Genomic DNA, 18958 nt, shown 5'->3' on the forward strand with positions numbered 1-18958 from the left:
TATGAATTTGTAAAAAGTAAACAAGGTAGAAGTTAAATAAATAAATTAACTGTATATACAGAAAGATATGTGGCGGCAAAACAACCGACACCAGTATGGCGTCAGCAGCCACCAGCGCTTGAGAAATTTACATGACGTCACGATAACGTTAGCAGCCGTTACGGTGTAAATTTCCGCATTCTGCTGTTTCGCAAAACCAGTTAAACTGTTGATATCATTTCTTTTCCTACGATATTCTAACCTAAAAACTCTTCGTAATTTCAAAAATATTATTGTATTGGTTATGATGCGGATGTTTATGCAATTTGCAATTTTTGTAGACGAATTTTAAGAAAATTGAATCAAATAAATTCTTATTTTTCTTGTTAGTATCGTTTTTAGATCTAAGATAAATTAAAATCGGACTAAATTCTGACGAATTTTAAATCCTAGTATTTTTTGAAAATTTCCAGAAGCCATAATTGCGTAAAGATCCGCAATCTAGTTATGTATATTTCATTTACAAATTCATATCTGTATTGAACCTTTCATAACTCTTAAATAAATAATTTTTTCACGTAAGTAGGTTAACACTTTCTTGTAAGGAATATCAAGATGTTTTGCCAATGTCAAGTGGTGCAATAAAAATGTTTCCATTTAAAAAAAAAAATTAATGACCTTCATATGTCCTCTACGTGTCCACCTAGAAAAAAACTATCAACGTCAGAATGTGCCCCTCTTGATTCAACAAAAAGTTAAAAGTCGTGTCCTACACTTTTATCTTCGAAATTCCGAGCAATAGTAAACAATTTTTTTCACACATCACCTCATAACCTAATCCTTTTAACATTTCAAAAAAAAAAAGTTGCTTGGTTAAATTTTAAAAAAGTTTTCAAACAGTGTCCACTTAATTTGTCCACTGACTCTAGGTCAGAGTTGTGCTAATTCAGTTACGTTTTAATTCAATTGCACATTTGAATTACATTGTATTTCAGTTATATTGTAATTCAACTACGTTACAACTCAATTAAATAATTCAAAACATTCAATTAATTCAATTACTAATTATTTCAATCAGATGTGTAATTGAAATACAATATAATTAATAAGATGTACTAAACTAATCTGTATAGAACAATTTGGTATCTGTAGTAAGGGGGAAGTCTCAAGATTATGTCAAAAAAAGATCCTACTTCCTAAACTCACAAATATGGTAGCTGATATGTTTCATAAAGAAGTTCATCCCGAATTATGTCGACGAATAAATAATTGTACTCCAATTGCAATTACGAATTACATTGTGATATAATTGAATGAAGATCTGAATTATAAATTACAATGTAATTCAATTGTAAATCTGTACAAGTCTGATCGTAATTCGCAATTAATGTAATTTAATTACAAAGTATTTTGTAATTGTACTCCATTGCAATTACAATGTAATTCAATTACTTTGTAATTATAATTCCTGGAGTAATTCAATTGTAATTCTGCACAACTCTGCTCTAGATACTCTCCGAAGTACAGTGTTTACTCGTCCAAAACACGGGTCCAGCTAGGAGATACTATTCTTTGATCCACGCCGAACGTAGAAAAGGACAGCGAAGCTCTAGAGGCCTCAGTCCATGGCTCATCTGGGACTTTTATTGGCTAGATATGTTTTGGACATATATCGAGTAAATACTGTATTTTGGAAGTTCGACGGAATTTCAGTTCGGATCCGCTAAATTCCCCGTAATACTATGATGTACGGCACGATGTATTCTAATTGCGCCGAAAATACCGCGCGGTGCGACGCAACGCCGGGACACCGGAGAAACAGCTCGGATGGGGTAGATGTGCGCGCTCTTACAAATCGAAGGCACGCACGCTAAAGTTGTGGATCGTGGATTCGGCTTAACGCGCGTTAAGTCAAACGACCAGTTGGCTACCACACGGCGTTCCAATAAATTCCTCCGGCTGCGATGATAAATAGAGTAGCTCTCGCGCGGACCACTCGCTTTTCTATATATTTTCTTTCATACAATATGAGACTGTTCATTGAGATGGTCGACTAAGTGCGAAATAAAGCAACCCGCGGGCAATTCGAGCAGCGCGCGTCGTTCCAAGGCCACAATTTACACAGGCCGCCTCGTATAACGGGTCGCTGACGTTTATCGACTCGCGACACGCGCCACCGTTGAACCCCTCGAAATTATTGGAACGATTTGCATATCGCGGCTGAACTGGAAACCAAGAAATCAAACTCCTTGACAGTGGTCGCTCGTTGAGCAAATACTGATAGAGCGTGCTATTGGAACTTTGTTAATAGCGTTGCGCCGCTGATTCATCGATACCGGATTTATTGCAGGAAGATTCGTCGACGATACCTCATCTATTTTGCCAATTTCGTTGAAATATTCATCAAATTACAGGTGTGAAGGCGACTCTCGTGAATCTTCTGAAACGACCACGATAATCGTATTTTCAAGGGTTTTATATCAAATGAAATAAAAAATTGTTCTCCTAAGACAAATGAAGAAAAATTGGTTTTCAGTAGGCTAGCTCAAATGAATTACTTCAATTTGAAATGAAGTTTTAATTGACTATATTTCAATGGCACAATTTAATTTCTTGCCGCGTTTATTAAATTACGTGTGTTAGAGCAGAACACAAGCATCTCTTCAATTTTCAAATCCTTAACTCCACATGCAGTAGTGTTTACTCGATATATGTCCAAAACGTGAGTCTAGCCAGGGGCATATATCGGCCAGGAATTACTATTTTTTGATCCATGCCGAACTTACAATAGGACAATAGTGAAAATAGGAAAATAAGTTTCATTCTCCACCTCCTTGAAACTTGTATATGCACCAGACTAATATCATACCGAGTATTGACAATATTGTTCAAGAAATTAATGATAGTCATTTATCGGAAGATTCAATTTTGCCTTTCTACTTGTTACGACTGTGAATTATAGATTGCGGATCAAAATAAAAATTGTTTGCATCAACTACCAAATAAAAATTTCTTTTATCCTTTAATAATGATCGAAAGCTCCAATACATTGACGTTCTTAAATTCTTTATATCTGTTTACCGTTTTAAGTGTCACTCACCCGTTTTTTTAAGAATCAGTATGTCTTGAAAATTTAATTTATTCGCGTATAATAGAATTGAATACACCTGTTGCATACATCACCGTCGATCATGACAGATTGTTCCGATAAAAATCTCGTCAGGTCTGTTATAACGGGATCCGAGGTACATGCAAAGCGTGGGAAGCAAATCTTCCATGTTCACACTCCTCGAAAATTGAATTTTCTTGCCTCAAAAATGCATATTCCAAATTCTTTTATATTCGTTACTACCTGCAAAAAGCTGCAGGTAGTTTCGGATTCTGCAGTTGCAGTAACTGAAGTATACAGGGTGCCCCAGCATCGGTAGTACAACCGAGGCGGGAGTGGTTCGACACGAGAAAATAAGTCGAAAATAAACAGTACAATTTTTTCATTCGAAGCTTTCTGAGAAAATCGAGTTGGGAAATGCTATTCGATAGGAATCGTCTGACGGGTCTAATCATGACCAAGCAATTGTACTTCCTGTATATGTTAAAGCAATGTGCCGCGGCAGAGCGGTTGCGGAGCACTGATCTACATACATACAGCTATTTTATTGTGTTTCTTATCTAATAAAAACATATACGTATTATTGTAATTTATGTATTTACAAGCTTTTACTTGTGGTGTACCGTGGAAGACAAAAGGTTGCGGAGCACTGTGCTAAAGCACGCGAACCCGACGGATCTCAATCTCGATTTTCTCGAAAACGAAGCCTCAAACGAAAAAATTTTATTCTTTATATTCGATATGTTTTTTCATGTGGAATTACCCTCGGTTGTGCCACCGATGCTGTGACACCCTGTACATCGAATACGAAAGAAGAAGTCCTGGTAGGCTCCAGAGAAGTTGTATACAAATATTCAGATTATATATTATAAATGACATTATCTAAATCATTTTTTTTTTTTGCTATTCTACTAAAGTCATATTTCCAGTTTCTTAAACAATTCGGACCACATTCAGTTCCACAGGAGAAAAATACGATTATGAAAATAATTCAGAATTTCCCAGAACGAATCGTGCGGAAGTTTCAGTGTATTTGATGTTTTAGGTGAATTTTTTAAGGAATATTTCTAAATAATGAAGAAAAATATGAAATGCATATGATTTATTAATTCTTTATGTATAAAAAAATGTTTAATAACTATTTTTTTTTTTGTTATATAAACTATTTTTACAGCACTCATTGAACCACTGTCAGAAAAATGCCTGTTGCAGGAGTCTTGAAGGGTCTTGAGATTTTTTACACAAAGTTAGATCAATATTATATCTTGCCAAAACGATTAGTGCCAGACTGAAGCTATTTGTAACAACCCATATAACTTGTAAACCCCTAAGTATTCAATTATACGCGAAATAATTACATAACTATCGCACTGAAAACTGATGAATTCCCAGGAGAGAAGAAAAGGTTATTTAGCATGCGTATTGTATTTCCGTAAACAAAATTTTTTAATCGGACTTTGGCATATTATGCACTCACTATTAGGCAAGACAAAATTTTTTAATGAAAATCGAAAATTTATAACATAAATTCTGCACTTTGCGCTGCAATGAGAATGTTCGAATAGTGTTCCTTCTGGAGAATTTCTAGAGAAATTGTATAATTGATTATTTCTCATTTCTCGAGAAAAATTCCAATATTTCTCGAGAAATTTAAATTTAGCAAAATTCTTATGAATCTCATTTATTTTGTAACATATAAATGGTTAAATTCTCTTAAATTCTTATTTAAAACTTTAGAAAAACTGAATACTGAATTGAGTAATGAGTTTCTTGTTGTTATTAAAGAAGAAATATCTAAAAGAAGAGACAAGATTGTCGTATCCCTTATAAAATATCTGCATAATCCAGAATCTCTGCAAAAAGATTCAGAAGATACATTTTTCTATTTAACATTCAAGGCAGACATGTATAAAATGGCAAAACAAATTCTAAGCAGACTTTTTGGAAAATATGACAATGATTCTTATGAAAATAGTGAAAAACTTTCAGATTCTCAGAATGAGGAACTATCACTGGAAAAACAGTTAGTATTAGAAATTGCAGATAGCCTTCAAGAATTTAGTGTCAAGAGTTTAGTGGCAGAAGAAAATAAATTCCGGACTCTAACAAAGGAATTCCACATTTTTGGATGTTCTGTATACGATAAAGCCAACATCCACACAAAATGAAAGAAAATTTTCTACGGCTACAGATTTTGTTACAAAAAAAAAAAAAAGAAGTAGATTGTCTGATTCTACATTAGACGCATTATGCTTCTTAAGAAGTCATTTCAAAACAAAAGCGTAATGTTTCACTTTACAAAAGTTTGGTAAAAGTTTCCCAATATTTTTGTATTTTATTAAAAATTCTCGAGAATTATCGAGAAATATAGTCTTGTTTCTCATTTCTCGAGAAATGAAAAATGTTGAGAAATCAGGAACACTATGTTCGAATCGTCGTTTCGTTTCTCCGCTAGAAATCCTGGTGTGGAGCGGCGAGGATACAAACCGTTTCAGCGAAACATCTCGGAAAGGAGCTTTCGAGAAAGCGAGAAATCGCGGCGAGTCTTTGTGTATCCCATGCCGGGCGTGGAGTAACAACCCTGGCTTCCATGTTGCGCGTCATTAATTCGCGTTATAGCGAATCGTCGTAAAGAGATTCGATGGGTCGTGGCAGGGAAGGAGAGTGAAATGTGTGAGAAGAATAAACAAAGCGCACGATATATGCGTACACGTGTGGGTGCACGTTCTTGTACGTGTGTACCATGGGAGAGAAAAAGAGAAAGAGAGCGTGTGTGCAAGGGAATTATTTATCTCCGAGACAACCGCCTGTTCGCAAGCGAAACCGTTTACCTATTTTCTCTTCCTGCCCGAGTGCATAAATCGGACGTCAGTTGCCCGGAGTCAAGTACCGTGGGCGAGATTAAAATTTCAATTGACTCGGCGATCTCGGGAATCGCCGGGAATAATTAAAGTAAAGCTGATGCCGAATCCATTAGCGGGGTCGAGAGACAACAAGGGACCGCGACCGAACAAAACGAACCGAAGCGCATGCTTGGCGGAAGAAGAATCGCGCGCACGTGTGACACACATGGACACGCATGGGCACACACGGTGGACAGAGCCCGATTCCTTGCGTGGTGAATCGGTAAAGAGTGCTTCGGTTTAGAGGCTCTTTAATTAGTGCGTCCGTCGCGGAGATAAACCTAAGGAAAAACGGACAAAAACGAAAAGAAAAGACAACAAAAGAAATGAGCACCGTGACCGAGTAGGTATGCGAGGACTCGCGAATGGACGGACCGCGAACAATGCCAGATCGCGCAAGCATCGGCCATTCGAGGGACAGAAACAGCGACAGAGCTCATCTATTATTGGCGCAAAACAGAAATAAAATGCGGTGCCGACGGCCTGCGAAACCTGTATGGTACACACGTTGCGCCAACAACTTTTGTTCTGCCTCTCGTTTCAATACCCGTGTCCCCTTCTTTCGAATTTTCCGGTTGTGTACGCGTCGCTTTAAGTGTACGTGCCCGTGCATGTGACCCTGCCAACCATAGCTATTCAAATTAGGGCTGCAGCTAAACCTTGAATTTTTCATTGTACCAAACGGTGATTACTTGTGAGTAGACCCCGGAACTTTATGCAAAAGAAGAAGTATGTGTATGAATTGCAAAGCACAAGAGCTAACTATAAATTTATACTTTTCATTAATAATTTTAACGTAGGGAAAATTATATATTAATACTCTTATGGTCATTTCATTTCTTTACTTTGTCAAATTGCACTTTCTTATTTCTGTCATAAATAAACATCGATTCGATTTGTCTTAACAGCGAAAAGAACTAATTATTTTCCACTTGTAATATCGAAAATCTTTGTATAATAAACGTATAGACTAACAAAAATGTTTGCGACATATTTTTTTAACATTTGCTATAGTTTCACCACTTGAATTCTTACAGCTTCGATCTGGATACAAAAGAAAGAGCTACAAAACACTCCTGAAATTATAATCGACCGACTCTTTTTATAGTGCGCGCGTTAGTAAATCAATGGCTGGGGTATTGATTCTGTGCACTAATCGTAAGTTTGTAACCAAGCTTCAAGGGCAAAGAAGATAGGTGGTCAAAGAATTTATTTCGTTAAGACTTCAAAATGGCTACAATATTGCATTGGAACGAAAGTTCATAGCGTTTTTAAATTAAAATTCATAGATGAAACTACAATCTTTATTCATAGGCTTGTTCAATAACATGCTAAGTTATCTAAAAAATTACAAAAAGTAATACAAGAATAGAAAATACGTTATTGGATAAACCTATGAAAAAATATATTAATTTTATCTTTGAATTTTAATTTAAAAACGCTGCGAACTTCGTTCCAGCCCAATAGTATAAATGATATGTTTCAATTAATTTATATATATCATTTTGCGTATTTTTGCATTTATTTGGGTGCGAATTTTCTGGAAACTGCCATTTCCATGGCAATATAGCCGGATTCTAATTAAAACTTGAGTTTTGATGTAGAGCGCGAAAAAGTGTTTAGCAAATCTCGTAATTTTTCAAAGGTAAGATTTTTGTTTTTATCTTGCAATAACAATGACAGTATAAAACTACTTCTTAAGACAAAGTTGGACTATTTTAAAACGTACTTATATGCAGTGATACGAAAGCGAAGATTTTCAAGGTCATTTTTATTACCAAAAGCGATGTCAAGGTCATCGATAATTATTTAGATTATCGCTAAACTATCATCTACGCTAAGTTACTGAACTACTTACGCCCAAATACCAATAGCATAAAAAATATTTTAATTTCAATATAATTACGCCAAACAGCGACACTTTGCAATATTGAGCAATTTTGTCCACGTTATCCAATAACAATATTGCTTATATGGTTCCTCAATAACATAAAAGCTAACATAAAAACAACCCATATTTATAAAATATTTCAGCGATATCAAGTATCAACAAATACAGGCTAATTCAGATAAGTATGTCACCTGAATTACAGGAAAACTATTTTCTGTATGAAATAATGCTTGAAACGAAAGTAGTATGGTTTCATTACGCAGATGTATTAATTGGAATAAGGAACATTATGAGCTTGCATAAAAAATTATTTGTAGAGAACATCTCAGTAGATATAAGTTTTTCATCCTATATACCCTTATAAATTCTCCCTTGAACCACAAAAGTTAACTCTTTGCTATATCAGAAACTCAAGGTGACCTTTATATCTCGATAAAAAACGTAGAACAGGAGGAACCTAATTATACACTACTCTATTGTACACTACTCTTGAAGCCATACAACTTTCGTTTCAAACATTTTTTCATATACTAAATAGTTTACATGTACATTAGGTGGCCTCCATTGCTGAATCGGTCTGTATACACGCAAACGTTTAGATGCCCCTGTAACAGTGTATGTGTATTTTTTTTTAGTCGGACAATGCAATTGTCAGGTATTCGTGAGTTTTTCAAACTAGGTTCGTCAAGACCTGGCTGAATCGGGACGCTTATTTTCCTGTTTGTCGTTCCCCTTGTTCTTTTGTTTTCCGCGCGTGCACGTATCCCGACAGCGCGAGCAACACGAAATCACGTCGTGCCGGATCGTTTACAAACATTTGCATTCACGAAAACGCGTCCGCGTTGAATCATTCGTTTCGCGTCCGACATACGCAACAGAGTGGGATCGTTTCAAGACCGCGTCTACTTAATCATATCTCCGGACAGCCGGATCTTGACCAAAAAAGCTCTCAGAATCCGTGAGGTTGCACTTACCACAGTAATAGGGTAGACTGGATTGATAATTGTGAAGAGGAGTACGTGATTTGGTGTATTATTGTCTTCTCTGGAAAAAAGAAAACACATGATCAGTTATTTAGTACTCTATAATGACAAATTGTCGCTCAACACTTTGACGGTCGCGCGTTTCACTAAATAGCTTTTCGCCGTACCAATACGTTACAGCCATTTTTCCGTAGAACTGAAAAACGACGGTAATCACTTTCAAAATGCAAAAGTAGAAATACAGAAACGATCGAATACAATTAATAGACGATAAATAAATATTTGCGCCTTCAAATTATTTGCACAATTTCGTTTGAAAAACTGGCTGCGGGACATCACGCCTACGTGACGCCCGCCGGTAACTGTTGGCTAGCGAAATTGCATCTATAAGACAGAGGACACGTCAAAATGTTAAGAGCAAACAAATTTAGTAACGCGAAAATGTATTTTCGTTTATACTTGTAATTGTGTTGAACCTTTTATATTAGAATGTGAAATTTACATTGGCTTTAATAGGGATGGATATATCTCTCTTTCGCGGGTGTAATACCATCGTTTCTTCAAAAAGTGAAGCAGCTCTAATAAAGTGAGTCGCAAACAGAATCGTAAGGTCGTAACGTTAAAAACTCGAATAAAATGATGATATTGTTTGTAATATTGTACTCTTTGCACGTTCACGATCTGAGACTTGTGACTCTCAAAGGAAGTTCTATACTATATGAAGTAAAACTGTATGTACAGTGAATTCTCGATATATTACGTTGGGGAAAAAGAAATCCATTATTTTCCCGGTAGATGGCTGTAATGATCGATATCTCGTAAAGTATCGATCAAACAATTTCAGATTTATGCTCGTTGGAAAGGTGACATTTCGCACTAAAAAAATTCTATTTGCTGTTTTTTGTTTGGTCCATTCAGTTGTGAGTTACAGGGTGTTAAAAATGGAAGTCAACAAAGAGAAAATTCGGTACATTTTACAGTTTTTCCTTGATAAAGGCGAAAATGCAAGCCAGGCGGCTGAGATTGTGAATGGTGTTTATGGTGCCGATACTGTAACAGCCAATTACGTGCAATTTTGGTTTCGTCGATTCCGTTCAGGTATTTTTTTTTTTTTTTTTTTTTTTTTTGTCAACGACTGGACCGTTTGAAGCTAGCGATTGACCAGAAACGGCCAGAAAACGGCCAACAGGAAAGGTGTTGTGTTCCATCAGGACAACGCCAGGCCACACGTGCCTATAGTGACTCGCCAGAAACTCCGGGAGCTTGGTTGGGAAGTTTTGATGCATCTACCATGTAGTCTGGACCTGGCACCAAGAGATTACCATGTTCTTCTTGCATTGCAAAACTTCCTTAGTGATAAGAAATTGGCATCAAGAGAAGATTGTGAAAATCGATCACTAGAGTTTTTCGACAATAGGGACCAAGATTTCTATGAGAGGGGCTGTATGAAGCTACCTTTAAAATGGCAACAAATTATAGAACAAAACTGTGCATATTTGACCCAAATCGGACAATCCGAAACATGTTAAATAAAGTCTTGAAGTTCACGTAAAAATGATGGATTTCTTTTTCCCCAACCTAATATGTCGCCGAAGCCTGGATGATAAATGTCGCGGAATTATCCTCACTACCGAAGGGTATACCCCGTGAAGGACCAAGAAGCTCGAGAGACCTTGTTCGCCGAGGTGTGTAACATAATACAAGTCGGGTATATATCGATGTGAGACCAGGAGAGTATTACTAATTTAATAACAAAACTTCTTTATTTTTCATTATTTTTTTTTATGGGACTTTCACCAAAATATTCGCAGCATTTCTCTAATGAAAGTGATACCAAACATGATATAATTCCGATTATATTTACATGTGTAATGCGCAATGAAATTTTCGGACGCAGAGAAGGACAGCGTATATGGACAGCATATAAAATATAGGACGAATATGTTTACACTCCTCTACTGTCTGTCCTTTTCTACGTTCAGCGCGGATCAAAGAATGGTGGAGGATAAACGACATCAAGACCCGTGTCACTGTATATGCAATTGCCTGTTCTCGAAGAAAGAAACTCACGCCAACTGTAGAGTTAGTCATATTAATTGATAATTAATTTGTGCCGTATATGTTTCATTCTCGATATCGTAAATTCTTATACCGAATTTCGCGAGAGTGTAAAGCCCGCGTCGCTTGCTTGCGACGATATTTTGGTTCGCTAGCGAAGTTAAAGGTTAACAAAGCCCTTGTTGAAACAATGTTGAGTCCTTTGAAGTTAACATTGTAATATACTGGGTGTCCCAAAATGTTGTATTTCCTTGAAAGCGGTGATTCCTAAGGTGATTTGAAATAACTTTTTCCTTTACGAAAATGTTCCACGCGGCTTTGTTCAGGAGTTATTAACGAAAAACACGGACCAATGGAAGCGCGGTTACGTCGGACGGATTCCGGCTCGGCCAATGCCAACAGCACGTTCAGCGGGAGCTGTCGCCGAGCCAGCTATAGCCGCGCTTTGATTGGTCCGCCCAGCAGACGCCTGGTTCCTCTGTACGTTTCGGAGAGGACGGCCACTGAACGGACATGTCCGTTCCATACGGGGTGTCCCGTAACTGGTGGTACAACCGAGCAGGGGGTGATTCTACATGAAAAACTGCGTCGAAAATATAGAACTAAATTTTTTGATACAAGGCTTTGTTTTCGAGAAAAATGAGTTTGAAAATTTGTCTAGTGCGCGTGCACTCGGCTTACTTGCAGCTCAACGGACTTTATTCTGAGTTACCCCAACCATTTTTCGCAAAGGTTTTCGAGGTTTGTATACATCGAATAAATCGAAGGTCAAGGTTATAATGTTAGAATTACCATTGAGGAATTCGTTTAATTCATAAATTGCTGGAAGTGCTGTCCACCTTGTTGTAGACATAATTGTGCTCTTCGTATTAAATTCCTTCGAACCTCTTGTAATGTGCAATTATTATGTTGCTTTAAGTGTTCAAACGCTATCACAATTTTTTGTTGTAATTGTTCGATGCTCGTTATGTCATCACGATACACAATCGATTTCACCTTACCCCACAAATAAAAATCTAACGGTGATAAATCCGGTGATCGTGGCGGCCGAGGTACTCTGCCGCCGCGACCGATCCAGCACTGATAATTTTCACTTAAAAAACGTCTTACTTCGCAACTGTAGTGCGGTGGTGCTCCATCCTGTTGAAAAATTAGCATTCTTCGAATCCCGTTGAGCCGCAAGTAAGCCGAATGCACGCGCACTAGACAAATTTTCAAACTCATTGTTCTCGAAAACAAAGCCCTGTATCAAAAAATTTTATTCTATATTTTCGACTCAGTTTTTCATCTAGAATCATCCGCTGCTCGGTTGTACCACCAGTTACGGGACACCCTGTATATCTTTTCGTAAAATATTCGTTGCTAACTTTCTCTCTCTCTCTCTCTCTTGAAAGAATCTATTTTGCAGGGGAGCCATTATAAAATTACCTAAAATTGCAAATTTCTTTTATTATATATAACCAGCTTAAAAATATAAGATAATTTGTTTTTATTTAGATGCTGGGTTAATTGTCATGTATATTAGTTATAAAATACACCACAATTCATATATTTATTATTATAATTTTTTTTATAAATGTTTTGAGTTTTTCTGCGAATAATTGTTGAAGGTTGAATTAGAGTTGTGACGTTTTTACTGTGAAAACGTTAGAGTGAATCAAAGCTAGTGAACCAATAAAAGTAATTTTCAAAAGTTTTGCGTCACTTTTCTTATGAATGAATGAATATGGTTACTAAATGAACTATTATGGATACCATGAATCTCAGTAAACATTTTAAAGGAAGAATAAATGAAAGGTATATATTTTCTGACATGACTTTTTCCACCCAGAATTCGTTCCACTGTGCGTCGCGTGTCCCAAGCTATTATTGTAGCCGACCGTGCCTAATTCTGATTACTAGACTGCGGATTTTTATGCAAAATAAAAATTGTCTGCATTAATTACCAGTCACAGAAACTACAAAGACATTTATTTCTTTTCTGAATAATGTTGTTAGGTTGAAAACGATGCCAGTACTTTTAAATCCTTTAAATGTTTTTACTGTTTTGCATTTGATCTACACATTTTTGTCATAGATATATAAAATCAGACTGCTTCAAACCAAATAGTATAATTTGTAGATATAGTATGTACACGTGTCTTTATCGTTACTTGATTACAATAATTGGTTTCCTTAGCACCTCGTCAATTGACATCCAATCTAAGTGAATTTTTCGTTTTTTTTTTTTTGTTAATATTAATGTGTAATTAATATGTACTCCCACGTCATCAATTCCCTACGTAAAATCTTGTCTTCCGTAAATATAAGCTATAAAAACAGATTAAAAACGTCGCGAAGCATTTATAGCACGGTAAAAGAAGGATTGAACCGATAAAAAGGGAATATGTACCCTGTAGTATTTAAATTTCAACAATTTAATTGTTCGAGGGAGTAATTCGATGTGCACAGTGTGCTGCAGTAAACGCGTTGAGCCGCGGCAGTGAAAAATTCTGCATTTCCTGGAACCAACGTTCAATTGCAGTCAAATTACATCAACCCGGGCGCGCAGTTGGCGAAATTCTTTATTAAATCAGAGTGCCGGCCGAGAGACACCCGAAGAGGCTCGAATATTCGATTACCCCGAAGAGAAACGGAGGAAAAATTGTACTCGGTAATTTCCTTCCGAGATTCAACGGTGGCCGCAATACAACGGGAGGGGTCTATTGATAGATAGCCGCGAATCCATTTTTCATGCGTTGCATCGATGTATTCCCTCTTTTGCGCCACGCCGCAACCAATTGGAAATTCAACTGGCCACGACCGTTCTCCTCGTAAAAAGGATGGCGAAGCGAATCGAGCCCTTCCGACTTTTGCAATTCACAGTGGCCAGTTCTTCAAGAATCTGTTGCTTGGACTTCGAGATACGATCGAGTACGATAGAATTTCATCAGCTTTTGGTTTCCCGACTTTGTATTAAATTCCGAAAGACTGAAAAGTTTAATATGACGCAAGTTCACAAACAAAGTTTTAGAAAAATCAATGGGACATCGCATTTTCATGTGACCACGTCTAGTTCCCATAACAAAAAATGGCTAAATTAGACTGTTTTATTTCAAAGAGACTAAAAATATACAGGGTATCTCGAAAATCATACCATTAGAAAGTGGAAAGACATGAAAACACACAAGTTAAAAATATAACAATATTTCTCTGCGACCTCGCTTTTCAAAAATGTAAGTCTGAGTATTTGCACGTGCACTTGGCGAACATCTCTCTGAATGGCCCGATGTGATCGACATTGGACTATTTTACTTGCAAAAGCACACAAGGACATTGTTTTTCCAGTCTCCCCTTAGACATTAGAACTTTAGTCGAGTTCAAAGATATTCTGTTCAGGTTTAGCCAAATGCAGAAGTGGAAAAATGCTAAACACAAAAATATGTTTTATTCGTTTTTGCGTGCACTCGTCTACCGTTTGTGCCTCTGTATTCAGCCGGGAACCAGATGCATGTGCACTCAACAAATTTCAAACTTGATTTGCATCAAAATGTTTTGAGAAATTCTTTACTCCCGGTTGTGGACCATTTTCAACACAACTTGTAAAATAAAGAGAAGAAACATTTTACACAAACATTACTGCAACATTTTATTTTATAAATTTTATCCCTATTAAAATCTACTATGCACAGTAGAACCAACTATAGTACAACCACCTACAATTTAATTTTATCAAAATATTTCTTAAAATATATCACAAGTGACGATAATCCGGTTCGAAGATTGATTTTAAAATTCTTATATCTTTAGTTAGGAATGAAAAATCAACAATTTATTGATATTTAGACGAAAAAGAATGTGTAACAAATGAGTATGAAATTGTCCAGACTGCAGATAACAAAACGTTGAAACATATCCTCGTAATAAAATTTAATCAATTTGTTTTCTCTGTCGAAAACACTGTGCTTAACCCAAGACCTTTTGTAGTAACAAAAATAACGAGTAACGCAAAAATAATTAGTAACGTCATCATTAGACAAATCAAATTATAAATGTGTTGATGCAAACGTATTTATAGTGACTAAAATATTATTATAAATAAACGACTTAAATTTGTATGAGAAGTTAAAAGAATTAGTTTACTAGATGACGTGAAAAATGCAACTGGTTACCGTCGAGAAGACAATGCTCAACGTTGCTTTTTACACTTCTTTTATGTGGACCTGTATTAAAAATTAAAATATGTTTGCACAAAAAAAAACTCTGCTTTCATAAAATATGCTGCCATAACAATAAAAATAACGTTCTAGCATTAAAAAATAACAATTATGCTTCAGAAAATGTGTGTTGGTTAGATTTTATTTAATGTAATCAGGTGGTCACATTAATATGTCACAAAGACTGTGGCACATATGAATCTACATACGTATAAGTCGCATTTTTCAATTTTCAGTACATGTCTAAATAAAAAATTATGACGATAAACTGTCAGTATTTTCTCTGCGAATCCGACAAATTATAGTTTTTCAACATTTCTTTTTCTTTTTTCTCGAAATTTAAATATTTCTATAAGGTTCAAGTAGCCACTTGTCGAACGTAGAAAAGTATAGCAATTGAAAGAGATGAGATATCAAAGGACTCGTGCCAGCTAAGCTTTTTAAATTCAAAAATCAAAATTACTTATTTTCATCGATGAAACTGTTCGTTACCAACTGTTACAAACTGTTACCATCATGTTCGTCTTTACCATCTGTTTTTCTGATTCAAATGACACCAAACACGATACAGTTACGATCATAATTACTTGTGTAACAAGCGATTAATGTTTCGGACTTGACATGTATGGTATAGGTACAACCAATAATGATAATCATAACTATATCGTGTTTGATGTCATTTTAATTAGAAAAACGAGACGAATACTATGGTAAAAGTTTTATAAGAAAAAATAAAATAAAATTAGAAGAGTTGATATCTTTTGCTTTGCTTGCATTAAGGTGAGTCTCGACAATACTCGACCCCTTGCTGACTCGGTCGTTGAGCGTGTTTACCGCTTGGCTGGTTCCAAGGGGGACCCCCTTAGTAGGGATACGATTTTAACAGTTACGGTAGAGACCTTTGCGACAGTTACGGAGAGAATACTGCAGTAGTCATTGAGCGTGGGTTACGTTACCGGCAAGCTTCGTCTATCTCGGATAGACCAACTGTCCCGATCACGAGTGTTGCATTAACGTTTGAAAACAGAGCTACAGGTCGACCCAATTGCTAGAATCACGAGGTATAGCCAGATCTTTCCGTAGTTCATAATCGCATGTATTTCAACAATGAAACCGTCGCGTCGCGTCGTCCAAACGTGATTACAGGCTGTTTGACTCGGTCGTATACCATCATCGATCCACTTGCTGCTAATGGTTTCGCGAGAAGCAACAACGTTGCAACAATGGCTGAATGTTAAAAGGGAGGATGTAGCATGGAAATTGGTTGGTGATAACGGCGCGAACACACAGGGCGCATACGTCGAAATTAATTAAAACGTCGCAGCCGGTCACCGAAGTTTTAGACTGATTCGAGAAGCTGCCTCTCCCCAGCTCAGGCCAAGTCTAATAATAAGAAGTTAACTCGAGCGTTAAGTGTGATTCAAAGCGGAGGGAATTCGATATGGAGTGATATCCGGCCGGCGCGGTGAACTTGCTCGCAGAGTGCTAACTTTCCTCCGAGCCGAACAGCGACGCGTGCGAGCTCGTTTTGCGAACGGGCGAAATGCGCCTGACAAAGATTCGACAAAGATTTTCAAATTCTTTGACCCATTGCCTTACGATTGGTTAGCGATCACTAATCTGCAAATACAGTGTTTACTGGATAATTGCCCAAAGTGACATTTATTTTACAACATCAATTTTTTTATGAACATTTTACATTGCATTTATATGTGTGCATATACAGGGTGTCCCGTAACTGATGGTACAACCGAGCAGCGGATGATTCTAGATGAAAAACTGAGTCGAAAATATAGAATAAAATTTTTTGATACAAGGCTTTGTTTTTCAGAAAAATGAGTTTGAAAATTTGTCTAGTGCGCGTGCATTCGGCTTACTTGCGGCACAACGAGATTCGAAGAACGCTAATTTTTCAACAGGATGGAGCACCACCGCACTACAGTTGCCAAGTAAAACGTTTTTTAGGTGAAAATTATCAGTGCTGGATCGGTCGCGGCGCCAGAGTACCTCGGCCGCCACGATCTCCAGATTTGTCACCGTTAGATTTTTATTTGTGGGGTAAGGTGAAATCGATTGTGTATCGTGATGACATAACGAGCATCGAACAATTACAACAAAAAATTGTGATAGCGTTTGAACACTTAAAGCAACATAATAATTGCACATTACAAGAGGTTCGAAGGAATTTAATACGAAGAGCACAATTATGTCTACAACAAGGTGGACAGCACTTCCAGCAATTTATGAATTAAACGAATTCCTCAAAGGTAATTCTAACATTATAACCTTGACCTTCGATTTATTCGATGTATACAAACCTCGAAAACCTTTGCGAAAAATGGTTGAGGTAACTCAGAATAAAGTCCGTTGAGCCGCAAGTAAGCCGAGTGCACGCGCAATAGACAAATTTTCAAACTCATTTTTCTCGAAAACAAAGCCTTGTATCAAAAAATTTAGTTCTATATTTTCGACTCAGTTTTTCATGTAGAATCACCCCCTGCTCGGTTGTACCGCCAGTTACGGGACACCCTGTATATATATATTATATATGTATAATATAGAAAGTAGATATTTAACTCTCTTCTCTCAGAATGAATATTCACATCTGACTGCATTGAATGCTTGACTGTAACTACAAATGCTGCATCGTTCCTTGCCAATCAGTTCTGTCATTCAATTCTTAGTTCTGGGATTATTTGTTATTCTTTGGAGATAAAAGGAGCTTTGGGGTCCGCTTCGCGTCACTGCCTCTGTACTTCGCCGCGATGAGTAGTCTGATTTTACCTTTCTATGCACTGTAATTTCTGTCCTATAGCAACGGGACTTCGGAATATTAAACTTAAATGTACAAACAACAGAAAAATCAAGTTATTCGTAAGAATTGGATTTCGAATGTTCATGTATTTCGTAGCATATTCGATTAAGCGAAGCGCGGAATAAAGCAGCTATTAAATTTTTACTGTCTTTCTATTACTCCATTTATAGAAGATCCAATCGGAATATAATGCGATATCAAATATTCAAATGTACTTGATACGTACCTTTTGCGTCGCGGCTCGTCTCCGTACCCGCCATACTCGTGGTTCTGAAACAAACAAGAATAGGTATATGTAGATCGGTTAAGTTCGAGTAGCACGTGAATAAATAAATCTCTGCTCGAACAGCGCGCGGACCCTACGGGATGAGACGCTCGCCGTAGAAAAGTACGTGGTAGCATCGTATTGTGAACATCTAAGATTGAATCGTGCGACGCGACGCACAGTGTTCGAGACAATGCTAAAAACAAATCCAATTTTCGAATTATGAAATCTACAAAAATGTTGTCGTATGACGGTAGAAATATAATGTAATTTGTGATACTACCCACAATTTTTACTAAATACAGTGTTTACTCTTCATATGTTCCAAATGCCTAGCCGATAAAGGTCTAGAACTATCCCCACTGCCATGGGGTATACCCCGTGAAGGACCAAGAAAGGTCCTGATCGATATATGTCCCTGGCTACACCCGTGTTTTGGACATATATCGAGTAAACACTGTGTATAAATTGATTGTTAAAACATTTCCCGAAACACGTGCTACTTGCTGAATGTTTATTCGATTAACTTGATTTTTAAAAGTCATGTTTAGTATTATAAAACCTTCCAAACCCCCCACAAAAATGTTTTTCAGATACAATTTGTCCCAATTTTTCATGTTAAATGTTTATCAACTTTGATTCGAGTTTAAAAATAAATAACACAAAGTACCTCACTGAGTTTTTGCGCAGTACTTCTAGACACATTATACCATACCTTAAATAACAATCGATTTTATTTGCCCATCTTTGCCCAAATCG

The 18958-nt window shown here is 36.8% G+C and overlaps 1 protein-coding gene and 1 long non-coding RNA gene across 5 annotated transcripts in view; one reads left to right on the forward strand and one right to left on the reverse strand.

Moving 5' to 3' along the window:
* The window catches only part of Sm (heterogeneous nuclear ribonucleoprotein L), a 431189-nt gene that overhangs the window by 356238 nt on the left and 55993 nt on the right, over positions 1-18958 (reverse strand). For all 4 annotated transcript variants that reach the window (XR_013082433.1, XM_076789483.1, XM_076789482.1 and 1 more), the window contains exons 2-3: positions 18161-18204; positions 8857-8926 (exon numbers count right to left, since the gene is read on the reverse strand). Coding sequence is in view for 3 of the 4 variants with exons in the window: in XM_076789483.1 (XP_076645598.1) it covers positions 8857-8926; positions 18161-18204 (114 nt within the window). In the remaining variant the exon portion in view is untranslated. The remainder of the gene's footprint in view (positions 1-8856; positions 8927-18160; positions 18205-18958) is intronic.
* The window catches only part of LOC143355040 (uncharacterized), a 387508-nt gene that overhangs the window by 60792 nt on the left and 307758 nt on the right, over positions 1-18958 (forward strand). The window lies entirely within an intron of this gene.

The sequence above is a fragment of the Halictus rubicundus genome, chromosome 6 (assembly GCF_050948215.1).
Source record: "Halictus rubicundus isolate RS-2024b chromosome 6, iyHalRubi1_principal, whole genome shotgun sequence".
Classification (NCBI taxonomy): Eukaryota; Metazoa; Arthropoda; class Insecta; order Hymenoptera; family Halictidae; genus Halictus; species Halictus rubicundus.